The sequence below is a fragment of the Ascaphus truei genome, chromosome 1, assembly GCF_040206685.1.
Source record: "Ascaphus truei isolate aAscTru1 chromosome 1, aAscTru1.hap1, whole genome shotgun sequence".
Taxonomy (NCBI): domain Eukaryota; kingdom Metazoa; phylum Chordata; class Amphibia; order Anura; family Ascaphidae; genus Ascaphus; species Ascaphus truei.
The window spans coordinates 389,853,957-389,872,503 of NC_134483.1; the positions used below are offsets into that span (position 1 = coordinate 389,853,957).

Sequence of the window (18,547 nt, forward strand, 5' to 3'; positions counted from 1 at the left end):
ATTTTTGAACATATGACAAACGATTTGTCAGCCTCTTTCTTGTACCTTTCAGCCTCTATTAAGCAAAAAACAACCTTGTACAGTAAAATGAAACCATATCTATACTTCTAGATCCATGAGAATATTTAAAAGTGGGATGAAAGGAATTGATACACATTCTAAGTACAGTAATAACAATATAGGAAGTGCTCTAACAAAATAAAAAATAAAGTCCAAACTTTTTGAAGAAATTTGCTGTGGTGCAGCTTGAAAAGTCGAAATTGTTCCCAATTCCCAGCAGTAGTAAATGTTCAAGATATTCAGCGCTCCTCGTTGAAAGGGAAGATAAGAGATAAGTGAAAAGTACAATAGTGAAGAACGTTCATAACATCTGATCCATAAGTAGAAGTGGTGAGATATGCACTTACCTTTACATGCCTGGTACAGGCACTATAATGTATCTTTGAGGTTGTTTTTCGCCTCCATATAACCGCAAAATATTCAAAGGGACTTCTTTTTCAAGCTTCGCTTTTATATAAAATCAGGCATGAAATAAAACACAAAACAGTGTAAAAACACCCAGGGACAGACCAGTTTGTGCGTTACTGTTACTCTCTCCGGTTTCCGCGACATCCACTGCCGATCGGGTCGGTGTTCTGCGTCACTTCCGGTTTCCTGGTGTCACACCCTACGTGTTTCAAAGGTAGTCCTTCTTCGTCAGGGGTAAGTATGGTATGTCCTGTTGTCCCTTCCTTTTATATCCCTCCTTTACCAGCAGTGTTACATAACTTTCTTTAATTATAACTCAATTGCATGGCGAGGAGCAGACATAACGAAGGTTTATAAAACATGTATTACCAAGTATAAAATCATATATACTATCTAATTAAAATACAAATTAATAATAAATAAATGAGTACATAAACATTTTTAACAGACTATACTAATAACCGATAATTATGACAACAATGGTAATGGGATCGCACAGTTTACTTCATTTAGGCTTAATCCAATTTAATGTTAGTTTATATGTGAGGAAGTTTGGCCATCAATTGTTTGCTATTGCAATAGTGAGTATCTCCCTTAAACAATATTAAATCAATTTGTATCCGTGCTGAATTACTATAGTGTAGATAATTAATTATAAATAATTTATCAACAAATAAGCGATGAATTAATATAAATGTGCTGATATAATTTATAAGTGATAATATTAATAGTGTATATTATAATTAATGTGACTAAATATTTCTAACTTGTGGACTAAATCAATAATTAAATGTATCATCAAAAAATAGAATATTTATGTGAGGAAACATCCCAAATCAATATTAATGTTAAGTCCTCTAGGCATTAATGGTTTTTAATTTATGAATCCATAGAGTTTCTCTTTGGGATATTTTCTGTATTAAATCTCCTCCCCTATTGCCTAATTCTATTTTATCAATACCCATAAATCTTATATCTTCTGGATTACACATATGATGTTGTTTGAAATGACTTGAAACACTAAGTGTTTCTAGTCCCTTTTTAATATTTAAATAGTGTTCCCTAATTCATTGTTTTAAACACCTCTTGGTGCGTCCAAATGTATTGTTTATAACAGTATCGGAACAATTGCCTTGGAAAATCTGGGGCAATACCCCAGTAATGCTGCAACATTTCTGTGACATTTCTGCAGACAGACTAATGGCCCATCGGATTAACACAGCGGGGGTCCCTGGCAGTCCCATTCAAACTGACCAGGGATCCCTGCTGTGTTAATCCGATGGGCCATTAGTCTTTATGCAGAAATGTCAGAGAAATATTGCAGCATTACTGGGAGATTGCCACAAATTTTTCAAAGCAGTGTTAGAATACTCGTAGCTGCATCTGTAGGTGCCTCTTTAACAAAGTCTGCCCCAGAGGTAGTGTGGGACAAAAAACCTGATGTATCAGACGTTGGACATTGCATAATGACTACCCCCAGAAGTAACACTACTGTACATGTCATATCATTATTATTAGGTCATTGTTCCCCAAAGTCCCAATCCTTCCAATCTTCGGAAGGCTTCAGAGTCTGTGAGGCCCGTTGAGCCCTCTTTGTAGAGTAGTACTCCGTAGAACCGCTGTCAGCTTCTCCTGTGGAATACCAGCTCGGTGAGATCCAGTAGGTACAGTCTTTACCATAGAGCTCACAGAAGGGGTAACACTAGTTGATGGCCTTAAAGTCTCGGTCTGAGTCCTTAATGTTGGACCCACCATGACTAGACACCAGTGCCACGCTAACAACGTAAGGCTCTTTTATAATCTTGGGCATAGGCCTGTGGGCCATTAAATAGTCCTGGTACTAGGCCAAGAAAGCAGGGTTTGTACCTTGGGGCACACGGAAGGTCCAGCTATCTTATGGGCTAAATGTTCTCTCAGAGATTTCATGAAAGCTGCCCCTTTAATGGGTCTGGGCATCCGGCATCGGCCGAAACACCACGGATGACCTGTGGCTACTGGTACTAGACGAAGGTAGGGACACATCCGCAGGGAGAGGCACAGGATCATTTCCGAGTCATCAGGTGCAATCAGCAGGGCCTGTTCCAGCTCCTGTGCCCCTGGCAACAGCTGTTCCTCATCACCCCAGGCAGTCACCTTACCCGTTGGCTCAGGTGTCGGTTCCGGCTCACTGACAGTCTCTGGATCCTCTGCGGGGACCGGGTCTTGTACCGTCTCAGCTGGTTCTGTGATCATTGGGGTGCACGGACCCCCTGGAGCATCCTCTTGGGCACATGGGCCCTCAAAAGCCTCCGAAGTTGAGGTAGACAAGGTAGCAGCAACATCGACCGCCCAGGTACTGGGGTCAGTTGCATCTTTGTCTGCGAAAGCCGTAGGCCGCAGCAGTGTAGGCTCTAGAAATCTGGCTCTGCATCGGGCACACTTGGCACACCATTCAAGGTCACCACATGGAAAATCAGACTTGGGATAGAGACATCTCAGGTACCTCTTCCCATCCAGCTTCACCACCAGGAAACCTCCTGGCAATCGGTAGTGCAAGAACTCCAGCTAGCTGGACATGGTTAAGTCTCTTTATAGGCTTGGCACAAGAATATTAGCAATATAGCTCCTCTCTCTTGCGAGGGGCTCAGCAGAACTGAGGGTGGGGTCGACAACATCTGTCAACTCCTTTGTCTTCAGTGATCATTCGGTATTGGCTGTTACCTTGCCCCTACCCTCTGGTGGAGATTAGAGGAGGAGCACTTGGGAACAGGGCGTGACTCTGGCTCCTGGCTGAGACAGTCACATTGCTTGGGTGGGGTCCTGGCTTTCTCGCCACACCCTTGCAGAACTGTGCAAAAATAAAGCGTGCAACTGTCCTGCAAAAAGTATGTGCGGTTCCCAAGCTCGACACCGCCATTTTAGATGGTGCAACACACGTAGGGTGTACACGGGCAGGGAAACCTCCATTTTGAGCACCGTTCTTTCCCAAACCTCTTGGATATCATGATTTCGACAGGAATCTGTTCCTCATGGGCCTTCACAGCACATGGTTAGTGGTCTACTGAGAGTAGGTTATACCCCAGGCAAGCAAAGCTCTTTCCAATATGCTACACTCATTCACAGTCCATTTGTGGTTCCTCAGTCTGGCTATGGCTAGTAGTATTCTGGGTGTTCTTCCTGCAGAAAAGTCTCGGCACCTAGTATGTCAGGCACCACTCCTAAGACACTAGCAGTACCTTAAACCACCCTTCTTGGCCTTGATATCACAGACCCTCTCCAAGGCCCCTGGGACAAGTTAACTAGACCACCCCTTTAGGCATCATGTGCCTACCAACCTCAAGACAACTTAGAACAGCAATAGCCTTTATGTCTCCAGACCATTCACCCGATAGGGCAGTCTAAGGCATAGTTCCGTGACTGGGGATTGTCCCCCATATGCTAACCTAGCCTCCCTCCTTCAGCAGTTGCTCTAGAAGCGTACATTGTTACTTCCAGCCTTGCATCGCTAAAAAACCTGTCCTGTTGAGCAGTATCTCAGCAGCACCTCTAAATGTAACAGTGTTTCCCCACCCGGTGGGAGATTTGGCCATTACCTTGTATGTAGTGCATGCTACCTGTTGGTAAACAGGAGGGCTGAGTCATCCGCCGATGGTTGTGGGGATACAGGGCAAGTTTTCGGGGTACATACCCCACTATGGCAGCCCCGCCTTCTGCCATAGGCTCCAGTTGAATGGAGGCGATCTCCTACAGTAGAAATACTCCCTCTCCTCCCAGTAAGATCACACACCAGGCAGGAGGTATATCAACAGGTATGGCTTTATTCAAATCAGCACTCACAACACGGCAGTAGTCTACCCAAACACATTATCTGAGGGCTACCCAGCTGTAGGGTGGTCCCTGGACAACTACTATGGGACAAGGGCCCCCGCAGCTGTCCTAGCTCTTCCCTGCCCCTCTAGCAGAGGCAGATATAAGGTTCACACTTACTCTCCCCTGAGGGGAAGAGGAACAGAGAAGGTCCAATGCTCAGGCTCCCTGCCTCTCTCAGTGGGGAGAGGCACACCTACCAATTTGGGCGGAAATCTCCCTTAAGTACAGCCAGGAGGAGGGCACCAGGTCTGATCCAGGGTTGGATATATTCAGGCCTAGCTGACACCTCCTCCCCTGTCACTCAGGGGCAATGCAGGGAGTGGGGAAATCCCATGATTACTACGGGCAGGCCTGCTCTTACCAGGGCTTACTGCCAGTGAGGGTATCCAGAAAATCAGTCCTTGCTACATAAGTAAATGAAATAAAAATACATATCATACCATGACCAATAAAAATGAGATGGATAGTATAGTAAAGACAAATACTACAAAGGCTAATAAAACAGATACATGATATTTTGTGTGCCATTTGGCCATGGGCACAACAGAAAAATTAAAAGATAAGTAAAAGTGATGAAATGTAAAACAATCTAAAATGTTATTAAACTCTGATAAAATCATGAGAACGTATTAACAAATGCTGGAAGATCAATATCTAACCCTTTAGTGTGAGTGTTTTTACATTCATAATTCCAGAAAATGTTTCTCTTTTGCTCAATTGTATTTAAGTAATAATCCCCAAAAAACAGGGCATTACTGGCCAATAATGCCCTGGTTGGAAGAGTTGAATGCCCGAGGCAAAGCCGAGAGACTTTAACCCAGCCAGGGCATTATTGGCCAGTAATGTCCTGTTCTGAGGGGATTATTACTATTATAGCCTAAATGTAGGCTTATTTTTGTTTTGTTTTTTCATAAAAATATACACTTTTGTAGTCATATTGATTATTATTAGCATGATTGTCTACATTCTTATGCTTTTACTACAAGTTTGTTCAAAGGAAATGGTACATACACACAGCCCCCCCCACACACACACACACACACACACACACACACACACACACACACACACACACACACACACACACACACACACACACACACACACACACACACACACACACACACACACACACACTGCAGCCTCCCCTCTATACAAAAACACACTCTGCAACCCCCCTCTATATACACAAACACTCTGCAGTCTGCCCTACACACTGTGCAGCCCTCCTCCTCTACAACCACAAGACACACACACACACAACACACTCAGCAGCCTCCCCCTCTACACACACACAAACACATAAACACACTGCAACCCCGTGTAAATCCACAAAACTGCAAACACAAACACACACACACACACACACATACCAAAACACACTGCAGACACACATAAACCAACAAAACAGACTGCCACCTCTACATCCGCAAAAAACACACCAGCAGCCCCCTACATATACCCACTGCAGCCCCACTGTGACACCCACACACCAACAAAACACTCTTCACCCCTCCTCCACCCACAAAACACACACTGAAGACACACTCACTGCCGCCCCACTCTACACCCACAAAACACACACCAACAGAAGACACACACCAATAAAACACTCTGCTGGTCCCCTTTACACCCACAAAACACACAATAGAAACACAAATCTTTCCCCTCACTCTCCTGTGCAAAGCTCTCTCAGGCAGAGTGGGGGAGGAGTTGGTGCCTTCACCTCTTAGACAGGGGAGGTGATTGGACAGATCTCACTCTTTGTGAATGAGAACTGAGAGCCGATTGGCTGAAAAACTTGGCAAGGTGCCAAAAATTTCTGGCCATTACTGATTGGATAATGACCGGAATTTTAATCACAGAGCAGGGATTTCAATAATGCTGGAATTTCACAGCTTTGCCTATAATAAACTTTAAACCCCTCTAGATCTTAGAAAAACAACTTCAATACCCAGTCCTTTAGGGTTGCAATTACATGTACAGTATGAATGTCATTAAAGTTTTTTTTTTAAACACTACAGTATGCATCTTGAAACCTCTCTCTATATTTCTTTTGTGCTCCATAAAGCATTATTTCAGTGTTCATTTTGTTTTCCCAATGTATTGGAGTTTACATGTATATTATAGTAAATACACCCTGTATTTCCAGCTACAATTGATACATTGTTTCATTTCATATTTTCTGCCAGTGTTGTTTGACAGGAAGTGTTTGTTGCTCCTATCTAAAAAATTAAGTTTTACAAGACTTTCCACATTTAAATTACTCTTGAGATTTAGATGGAAAACATTTTTTCTGATCAGCAGGATCTCCATCATTCTTACTGTAATCAATTTAAATTCTGTAGGTGCTAAATCAAAATGTAGATATTTGTTTTTCTTATAAATAATTTGTGTATTTTCAGATAGGGAACCTTTTAAAGTTGTGTAATTCATCAAAATATTTAAATATTAGCCTATGATCCTTTTACATATGGCATTAAATCTCATAGTAAAAAAAGGTACTTGATTAAACTTTGATCAATTTTTTTATCACTGTTTATAAAAAAAAGAGGAATGTACCAAGATGGAATCATTATTCCGTTAATGAAACGTTCCTTTAAAATGTTAGTCTTCAAAGAATTCTACTTCTCTAAAACAATTTCCTTTTAAATTGGCCAAAGGGAATGTTCTTATTCCAGCTGAGAAGTGACTACTGGAACCTTCCAAGTATTTGTTGTTGTCTACATTCTTCATAAATTGTTTAGTATGTATATCGCCATCCCCAGAATGAAACAGTTCCAGATCAAAAAAACTTCACCTTGACCAGATCAATAACATAGGTGATACAAATTAAAATAACTGTTTCCCAGGTCCAATCAAAATTCCTTTACGATGGATTCTTTACCTTTCCAAATAAAAATAATGTCATCAATGTATCCTCACCAAAATACTACATAAAATAAGGATTATTCAAAATAAAATGATGCTCTCAGTAACCCATAAACAAATTGTGTAACTGGTAACAAATGTTATGCTCATGGCCTTATCACACTTCTATAAGTAAAACATGTCTCCAAAATAAAGATGTTTGCCAAAATAAAACATATCCCAATCATATAAAACCCCTTTGTCTGTTAGGCAATTCATTTTCATTGTTTTAAAAAATATGTGAATGCCTCAATGGTGTCAGGAGCCAGGTGCCACGCACCTTTACCCGCAGGCGCACAACCCCCATACCTGCTCTGACGGCCGCTGATGGAGCTCAGAATTCGTGCCCACTCCCGCTTCCACCGTGCATGCGCGTGGCTCATCCTCACGCCGGATGGCGTTCCCTCGCGGGCGCACGCGGGCTGTGGTCACAGCGGGAGTTCCCACCTCCAGATCGCGGCACACACTCCCTGTGCGCGGCGCACGCATGTGGTGCGTGCGCCACTTACCCGCCACGTACCCAAGCTCAATGGCAACAGGAACTGATTGCCCTCAGCACCCTCACCTGGCTTCCTTACCTTAGCCTATCACTTGCTCCGCACTGACACTCCCCCAGTTCCGCCTCCAGTTCGGATTGGACAGCCTCACCTATTTAGGCTCAGCAGTACCACTGGCACATCGGCTGAGCATAAGCTTCCAGTTCCTGTGCTTACCTCTCTTGTCTCCTAGATATCCTGCCTTGTCTTGTTTGATCTCTTATGTTCTGACCTTGGCTTGCCTTTGGACCACCACTTCTCTGGAACCCCAACCTTGGCTATCCTCGACCCTCCGCAACTCTCCTAACCTGAACTCGGCTCTCGGACCTCGACCATTCTATCTTCTCCTGCACCAACCCCAGCGACTAGTACCTCCAACGTTCCGGACTTCTCCTATCCTCACCTCGGCAAGTATTACGACTATTCTACTCTCCCTGCTCCTGTCCCGGTGAGATCAACTACGCACACTCCAGACCGGATCCCCGTGCCTGTCGTGGTGTTTTCTCTATTCCCATCTCAGTACCGAGGGTCTCGTCTAGTTTGTGGTGGGCACAGTGGGACAGTATGCTTAGCCCCACAGAGATAGAACCCTCTGAGGTGGGAAATATCTTGGCGTCACATGCCACCATGTTTTCCAAATTGGAGACATTTTTGGATCAGTCCAGCCGCCGCATGGATTCACTGCTGCAGGATGTTTGATCCCTTACGATCCAGGAGCAGAACATTTCCGCTCCCACTCCCTCGAGTCCTCCAACTGAACCACCAGTAGGTGCTTTGTCTACCAAACCTCGACTCCCGTCACCCAACCGATATTCTGGAGACCCCTTGGAATGTCGCGGGTTCTTAAACCAATGTTTCATCCAATTCGAGATGACACCCGCTCGCTTCCCCTCTGCAAGATCCAAAATAGACTACATTGTTTCTCTTCTCACAGGTGATGCCTTGGCTTGGGTCTCCCCCATCTGGGATCAGAGGACGGATCTCACACAAGATATCAGGCGATTCGCCAAGGATTTTCATCGTGTCTTTGACACCTCTGGGGGTAGAGTGATGGCTGCCTTTTCCCTCTTCCATATCATCCAAGGGACCCGCCCAGTGGCCAGGTATGCCCTGGAATTTCGCACCATTGCTTCTGAGACAGGCTGGAATAATGAGGCCCCGTCCTCTGCATTTTGGCAAGGTGTCTCGGAGTCACTCAAGGACGAACTTGCTGCTCAAGAACGACGATCCGATTTGGAGGAGCTCATTGCGCTCTGTATTCGCATGGACTAGCGCCTCCAGGAGCGAAGAGCAGAATGTTCACGACACCAACAGCTTCCCATCAGACCGCACGCCTTCCGTCTTCCTTCTCCGGAACCCATTTCCTCGGATGCTCCGGAGCCCATGCAACTAGGAGGGAATAAGCTATCTCCTGCCGAGAAACAGCGCCCCCACTCTGCCGGGCTCTGCCTCTACTGCAGCAACCCTGGACACCAAGCCCTTCGCTGTCCCCTCAAGTCGGGAAACACCAGCTCCCAATGAGTCCCCGGGGAGTCTCATTGGGAACACTCTCTCGCTTCCCCATTAAAAAAGAAAAGATCCTCCCTAGACGGATCCTGATTCCCATCTCTCTTGACACCGGGACTTTTTGCATTCCAGCCATGGCCTCATCGACTCCGGATCTGGGGGCAACTTTATAGAGAACACTGATAAGTGACAAGAGGTTGTCACTAAAAGTCCCTAAGGCTTGCACTCTTTGTAAACAGTAAAATGTACAGGAAGTACCAGTTAAATATCTAGTACCAGTAATATCAAATTATTACAGACCAAATGGGAAATATCCACGTAAACCTAACTATAACACAACTAAAACATATACAATTTTATTACATGCTAAAAACTGACGAAATGCATAAAATGACAATTAATAAACCATAAATAAAAGAGTCCCCATGTGAATGAAACAGACAGTATACGGTAAGCAAAAATGCTAGTATGAACACAAGTGTAAAGCCCTATCAGAACACCAGATCTTGTCACTTATCAGTGTTCTCTTAAGATATTTCCCTATGCACCGTTGATTTCTTTCTTTTGTGGTTGGTGAGCAAGGTGTTTTTGTGTTTATTTTGGCAACTTTATAGATCAAGGATTCGCCCAGAAGAACAACATTCCCCTCATCAAGAGGAAGGACCCCGTGGGGTTAGAGGCCATCGACGGAAGGCCACTCCAACCGGCTATCATTGTTCTTCGGACCATTGAACTGTCTCTCTCTCTTGACGGGACCCATGTGGAGAGGATTTCACTCGATGTCATCCACTCGCCTTCTGTAGAGGTTATCCTGGGGCTTCCGTGGCTTCAACGCCACAATCCTCTCATCAACTGGACCAACGAGCGGCCCATCACTTGGAACACCCAGTGTGCCACGTCCTGTGCTCCCTCGATGCAACAGATTTGCATTCTGACGACACCCATGGTGGAGCAAGCCTCCTTACCTGAGTTCTACCTGAACTTCCGTGATGTCTTTGACAAAGTCAAATCCGAGGTATTACCCCCACACCGATCCTTTGATTGTCCTATCGACGTGCAACCCGGTTCCACTCTTCCCAGAGGGAGATCCTACCCACTTTCTCTCCCTGAGACCAGAGCCATGTCTGATTACATACAGGAGAATCTTAAAAAGGGGTTCATACGCAAGTCTTCTTCCCCTGCCGGAGCAGGATTCTTTTTTGTAAAAAATAAAGATGGCACCCTCCGCCCTTGCATCGACTATAGAGGCTTGAACAAGATTACCTGAAGAATCTGTACCCCCTACCATTAATCTCAGAACTTTTTGACCGTTTACAGGGAGCAACAATTTTCACCAAGCTAGATCTTTGGGGCACCTACAACTTGGTGAGGATTCGGCAGGGCGACGAGTGGAAAACAGCATTCAACACACGAGACGGCCACTATGAGTACTTGGTCATGCCGTTCGGCCATTGCAATGCTCCAGCGGTTTTTTGTTAACGAGATGTTCAGAGACCTTCTCAATCACTTCATGATCGTATACAGTATCTCGACGATATTCTAATCTTTTCCAAATCACTCCCGGAGCAGATCAACCATGTCAAGGAGGTACTAGTCCGCCTCCGTGAGATCCACTTGTATGCCAAATTGGAGAAATGCCAATTTCACCAAAGTTCTACTTAATTTCTGGGTTACATTGTCTCGGACGTTGGGTTCTCCATGGACCCCACCAAACTCAAAGCAATCTTGGATTGGCCTATTCCTACGTCTCTCAAGGCCTTTCAAAGATTCCTGGGCTTTGCCAACTATTATAGGAGATTTACTGGAACTTCTCGTCCATTGTCACTCCCATTGTTGCCCTTACTAAGAAGGCGGCAGATACTACCTCTTGGCCTTCTACAGCCACTCAATCCTTCAAACACCTTAAAAAGGCCTTTGTCTCAGCACCCATCTTGACTCATCAGACATCAGCCTCCCATTTCCCTCGAGGTGGACGCCTCAGACATTGGAGCTGGAGCCATCTTATCCCAGAGGAAATCTCCCCAGGCCAGGCTTCACCCTTGTGCATTTTTTTCTAAAAAAATGTCCACAGCCCAACAGAACTATGACGTCGGCAACCGCGAGTTATTAGCCATCAAGCTCTCTCTGGAGGAGTGTAGACACTTGCTTGAGGGTACGGAGACCCCTATCACCATCCTTACAGATCATAAAAAGCTTCTTTTTATTGAGACTGCCCAGCGTCTAGGAGTTCGTCAAGCCAGATGGTCACTTTTTTTCCCCGCTTTAATTATATAATTTCGTTTATACCAGGATCCAAAAATTTGAAGGCCGACGCACTTTCCCGCCAGTTCATTGTTGAGGATAAGCCGGAGGTCAAAATGGAGACCATCCTTCCAGCTAAATACATTCTTGCTGCTAATATCTTTGACGTGTTAGACAAAATTCTCGCAGATCAGGCCAAAATTCCGGAGGGTCTAGAGGTTCCTGACGGTCATCTTTTCGCTGCACCTCGCTTTCACAAGAGGATTCTGGAATGGGGTCACTCTGCTAGATCCGCAGGACACCCAGGGGCCAAGAGAACATCCGATCTTATCACTCAAACCTTCTGGTGGCCAAGGATTAATTCAGACGTAAAGGAATTTGTCAAAGCATGCCTTACTTGCTCCCGCAACAAGACGCCCAATAACAAACCCCAAGGACTTCTACACCCCCTTCCTGTTCCCGATCGCCCTTGGAACCACTTGGCCATGGACTTTATTGTGGAGTTACCCGTCTCCAAGGGTATGAATACCATTCTGGTGATTATAGACCGTTTTTCCAAGCAAACTCATTTCGTTCCTCTCAAAGGTTTACCAAACTCTTTTTCCCTTGCTGATATTTTTTTCCAAGAGGTCTTTCGCCTTCATGGAGTTCCATTAACCATCATGTCCGATCGGGGTCCTAAATTTATTTCCAAATTCTGGCGTGCTTTTTCCCAAAGACTAGGCATCTCCCTTCATTTCTCCTCTGGGAATCACCCACAGGCTAATGGGCAGACAGAGAGAACCAACCAGACGCTGGAGCAGTACTTACGCTGTTATCTCGGATACACAAGATGATTGGGTAGACCTCCTCCCCTGGGCTGAATTCACCCACAATTCCCTACGGACTGAATCCACTCAAAATTCTCTGTTTTTCATCAACTTTGGGTTTCATCCATCCCGACTTCCCATCGACACCTCACCCTCGGATGTTCCAGCTGCAGATCAACGGATCTGGTCTTTACAAAGATCTTGGAAAGGAATCCAGGAGAACCTCCAGACGGCCATCTCTAGACAGAAACACCAAGCCGATCGCCACCGCTGTGGGACTCCTGAGTTTAAACCTGGGGACAAGGTATGGCTTTCAGCGAAGAATATTCGACTCAAAGTGCCTACTCTCAAGCTGGCACCCAGATACCTGGGGCCCTACCCCATTCTGGAGAAGATCAATCCGGTAGCCTTCCGTCTACAACTTCCACCCGCTATGAAGATTCCTTCCGTCTTCCACATATCTCTCCTTAAACCTGCATTCCAGAGTACTCGCTTCCCAGATCCGTCTTCCTCGGCTCCAACCCTGCGACTCGTACATGGTCAACAAGAATATGAAATTCAGTCCATTCTTGATTCAAGAATTTCTAGAAGAACTCTTCAATACCTGGTGCACTGGAAGGGATACGGACTTGAGGAACGATCTTGGGTCCCTCACCATCACATCCATGCTCCTATTCTTCTCAAGAGGTTCCACCAGAAATTTCCCCTCAAGCCTTACCGGAGTCGCCCGGAGGTCACTCCTGAAGAGGGGGTACTGTCAGGAGCCAGGTGCCACGCAACTTTACCCACAGACGCACAGCCCCCCTACCTGCTCTGACGGCCGCTGATGGGGCTCAGGACTCGTGCGCTCTCACACGCACTCCCGCTTCCTCCGCATATGCGCACGGCTGATCCTCGCGCCGGACAGCGTTCCCACGCGGGCGCATGCGGGCTGGGGTCACAGCGCGAGTTCCCACCTCCAAATCATGGCGCACACTCCCTGTGCGCAGCGCACGCGAGTGACGCAGGTGCCATGTACCCGAGCTCCGTGGCAACAGGCACTGATTGCCCTCAGCACCCTCACCTGGCTTCCTTACCTTAGCCTATCACTGGCTCCGCACTGACACTCCCCCGGTTCCGCCTCCGGTTCGGATTGGACCGCCTCACCTATTTAGGCTCAGCAGTACCACTGGCACATTGGCTGAGCATAAGCTTCCTGTTCCTGTGCTTACCTCTCTTGTCTCCTAAATATCCTGCCTTGTCTTGTTTGATCTCCCGTGTACCGACCTTGGCTTGCCTTTGGACCACCGCTTCTCTGGAACCCCGACCCTCCGCAACTCTCCTAACTTGAACTCGGCTCTCGGACCTCGACTATTCTACCTTCTCCTGCACCGACCCCAGCGACTAGTACCTCCAACGTTCCGGACTTCTCCTATCCTCACCTCGGCAAGTATTACGACTATTCTACTCTTCCTGCTCCTTTCCCGGCGAGATCAACTACGCACACTCAGACTGGATCCCCGTGCCTGTCGTGGTGTTTTCTCTATTCCTACCTCAGTACCGAGGGTCTCGTCTAGTTTGTGGTGGGCACAGCGTGACAAATGACTTTCTCATGTTCTATACATGAATACAGAGAAGTAACATCACATTAGATCCATAAAGTATGTTTCCCACCTAAGATACTGAATAATTTGTAGAATATATTTTGCATCTTTCAGATGTGAAGGTAAGGAATGTACCAGAGGTTTTAGATATTGAACAATGTATTGTGATAGATACTGTACAGGCATACCCCGGTTTAAGGACACTCACTTTAAGTACACTCGCGACTAAGTACATCTCGCTCAATAAGCAAACAGTAGCTCACGCATGCGCCTGTCAGCACGTCCTGAACAGCAATACTGGCTCCCAACCTCTACCGAAGCTGTGCGCAAGCGGGGAGACTATAGAGCCTGTTACACATGTGTTATTTACATCAGTTATGCACGTATATGACGATTGCAGTACAGTACATGCATCGATAAGTGGGGAAAAAGGTAGTGCTTCACTTTAAGTACATTTTCGCTTTACATACATGCTCCGGTCCCATTGCGTACGTTAATGCGGGGTATGCCTGTATGTAAAGTGAAAGATCCTATCCCCAATATGATGGGTCTGTCTGCTCTTTTTTAAATGTATTATTTTGTTTATATGGATTAAAAGTGTCTGCTCCATAGGTACGCTGTTGTGTGCTTAACATAGTGTGATAACCCATTTTGGTGTTTGGAAAATATCCCCACAGTATGTTGTCAAAATATTGAATTGCATTTGATGTTTTTCTAATGTTTTATTTTTAGATTTTAAGTTGGAGTTTGGCAATGAAATTGATCTGAAGTATAAATATCTGTGGAACAGCGTATTACAATTAGATCCACAGGGTGAAGGTATGAATTCCTATCACCTCCGGACAACATCAAAGCCTTTTCTTTCAAAGGAATCATCATTTAATGGTAAATAAATGAAAACAATTGTCTATTAATCAAAAGAAATACATACATTAATCATAATCTATCGTATGTTAGAACGCAGTACAGCAGATGGGTTTATAAAGCATACTGTAGCTATAATGCAGGAAATCCGTATGGATAAAAAAAACAGAGCATAGCCGCAATGAATATAAGGGCTGCAATACCAAACTGAGTTTAAAAACAATTTAATGAAAAATGTGACAACATGGATGGAGTAGAAAAAGTAACTCTAATGTTTCACGCATCTTCCAGCGCTTCGTCAGAGTGTATGTTGCACTATCAAAAGGTACATGTATATATAGCTCCCACCCCCAACAGGAAGCAAGGTAACGCCAGGTAATACAGCGTGTGTGATCCAGGTCTGATCAGAGCCAGCACGCTGACTCCCATCTGCTGTTCACACTGACCCCTTCCGGATGGAGGAACAGGTTATAATGTTAATACAGTAAAACAAAATAACAGAAATAGATACTGTAAAGATATAGTCAACTCTTAATCTATACCAAAATGATTAAAACCAACAGTAGAACAGAATGCTATGTAGGGTTTCAAAAATATATAGTTATATGCATATATATTCTAACCATTATAGTTTCAGCAAGAGATATAAAGGTATGTTATAGCCTGTATTATAGGATTAAATAAACCTCATAGGAAGACAAGCATTCTAAGCTTCAAAGCTGCTGATAAGATGAAGGAAGTGGTTCAAATACCCAAAAAGGTAAAAATGCAATAGATCATGATATAATATGTAATCTATTTTCAATTGTCAAAGGTGCAATCATGTACTCAAGCACCAAAAATGGATGAAGAGAAAATAAATCTTAATACTTAACCTAATGTTCCAGTAAAGCTGAAACATATAATGAACGAGTATTAGGGATAAGTATTAGTATGCAAGACACATTGTAGGTGTATACATATGCTACATAGTAGTAATGATACTGTTATTGTTATATCAAAAGTTGCATACAAAAATGTTAAACTTAATTTGGAGTATGAACCCCTTCCCTCTACAAAAGTACCCTAAATATGCAAAGACGACAACAGAACATAGATGCATCCAGTATATAATATACATCACAATATCATAATAACTTTTGATTGACATATAGTTTGTGTTGATTTATATATAGTCTATAGCTAGTACAAGCATATAGTCAACATAGTGATGTAAAGTTCTCTACAAAAGAAATACAGAAGTATTGCACAGAGACAAAATCCAAATGTGAGGATAGGAGCATGGAACTATGAAAGATCTCATATGTCTAGACATCCTATCCTATAGCATCCTACAGAAGACCAATAGTTACCATCCAAGGGGGAAGAACAGAGATTGATTCCTAAATATAACAATATAAGTGAGATATAGATGAGAATGTCTTCATTTATATTTTAGACCAGGAAGTGTTTAGGTTCCCAGTCGGTATTCATACCCATGGGTGCAAATGCCCCAAGGGTATAAATCCAATAAATCTCTCTACAATTGAGACTTGCTTCTCTATTACCCCCCCCCCCCTCGTATGTGGTTGGATGTGCACTAAGGCACTGCATGTAAATGCACTGATCGAACCCAAAGGGCAATTAGAAAAGTTCCTTGAGACTGGATACCTATCATCTCTATTCCTGATAGATCTTAAATGGTCAGTTATCCTGACCTTTAATGGTCTAATTGTTCTACCGATAGAGGCTGCCACATGCACATCTCAAAACATAAATTACATAATTTGTGTTGAATGTCATGAATGTTTGCAATCTGTGTATATGTTTCGTGTATTTACATTTCACAGATTTAAGGGGAGTAGCATATTTGCATGTGTTACAATTTCCACATTTATAGAAACCCTTCTGAATCTGATTGCTTGTTTTAATTTCAACATCGGATTTAAAGAGACTGGGGGAGAGATGGTGTCTGATTGTTTTTGCTTTCCTGAATACGAATCTAGGATTGGATTTAGTGTAGTTCCTAATATCCCTATCCGGTCTCAGAACCTTTCAAGGTTTTTCCACAATAGATCTGATTTGATTAGCTTGTTTACTGTGAGTAGTAATAAAGAGTGGGACATCATCACTATGTTTTATAGCACAATGCCCATCTATATGAATCTGTTTCTTTTTATTATTTACCTCTTCTAACAAAGCAGATCTATTTGTGTGTAAAGCTTTTTCAATAGCCTAGTCAATATCTTTGTCATTATAAGCCCTGTCTTTGAACCTCTTGTTCAATACCTCAGACTGTTTTAGGAACATCTCATCAATTGAGCATATTCTCCTCAATCTGAGGTATTGACCTCTTGGAATAGCCCTTAATACCGATCTCGGGAGGCCACTATCCGCCATCAACAGTGAATTGTAGGAATAGGCTTTACGGAAAATATCCATTTGACTTGTCAATTTCATGTCAATATATAGATAAACATCTAAGTAATTGATATGATTATTATGATAAGTAGATGTACATTTTAAATTATGTGTTAGAATTTAGGTATTCAAAAAAAGACAACAATAATTTAGTATCTCCCTGCCAAATTCAAAGTAGATCATCAATATAGCGGCGATAAAAAAATAATTTTTGCAAAATGGATTATTATCGCCGAAAATGTGAACAGACTCCCAAAGACCCATAAATAAATTAGCGTAAGACTGTGCAAAAGAGGTGACCATAGCAGTGCCTTGTTTTTGTAAATAAAATTGTCTATCAAAAAGAAAATAATTGTGCTGTAACAAGAATATAATACAATCTAATATAAAAGTGCTTTGTGAAGTGTGTAGATTAGAAAGATAGCTTTAATGCCTAGCTGATGATTAATAACTGTGTATAAAGAAATAACATCGAATGTGACCCATGTGTAGATCTCTTGAATAATTGATAATAATTCTGATGAATCTCTCAGAAAGGAAGGGAAAGCTCTAACCAGAGATTGTAAATAGGAGTCTACGTACCAAGATACACCATCTCCCAAAGATCCAATCCAATGTTGGGATTAAAACAAGCAACCAGATTCAGAAGGGTTTCTATAAATGTGGAAATTGTAACACATGCAAATATGCTACTCCCTTTAAATCTGTGAAATGTAAATACACGAAACATATACACAGATTGCAAACATTCATGACATGCAACATGAATTATGTAATTTATGTTATGAGATGCGTATGTGGCAGCCTCTATATCAGTTGAACAATTAGACCATTAAAGGTCAGGATAACTGAGCATTTAAGATCTACAGGAATAGAGATGATAGGTATCCAGTCTCAAGGAACTTTTCTAATTGCCCTTTGGGTTCGATCAATGCATTTACGTGCAGTGCCTTAGTGCACATCCAACCACATATGAGGGGGGGTAATAGAGAAGCGACTCAATTGTAGAGAAATGTATTGGATTTATACCCTTGGGGCACTTGCACCCATGGGTATGAATACCGACTGGGAACTTAAACACTTCTTGGTCTAAAATATAAATGAAGACATTCTCATCTATATCTCACTTATATTGTTATATTTAGGAATCATTCTCTGTTCTTCCCCCTCGGATGGTAACTGTTGGTCTTTGTAGGATGCTATAGAATAGAATAAGTCTAGACATATGAGATCTTTCATGGTTCTATGCTCCTATCTTCACATTTGGATTTTGTGTTGTGCAATACTTCTGTACTTCTTTTGTAGAGAACTTTACATCACTATGTTGTCTATATGCTTGTACTAGCTATAGTCTATATATAAATCAACACAAACTTTATAT

The 18,547-nt window shown here is 43.3% G+C and overlaps 1 protein-coding gene across 8 annotated transcripts in view; it reads left to right on the forward strand.

Moving 5' to 3' along the window:
- Window positions 1–18,547, forward strand: part of LOC142501655 (putative ATP-dependent RNA helicase DDX60) — a 362,879-nt gene that overhangs the window by 155,322 nt on the left and 189,010 nt on the right. For all 8 annotated transcript variants that reach the window (XM_075611796.1, XM_075611815.1, XM_075611833.1 and 5 more), the window contains one exon: window positions 14,635–14,787. In XM_075611796.1, coding sequence (XP_075467911.1) covers window positions 14,635–14,787 — 153 coding nt within the window. The remainder of the gene's footprint in view (window positions 1–14,634; window positions 14,788–18,547) is intronic.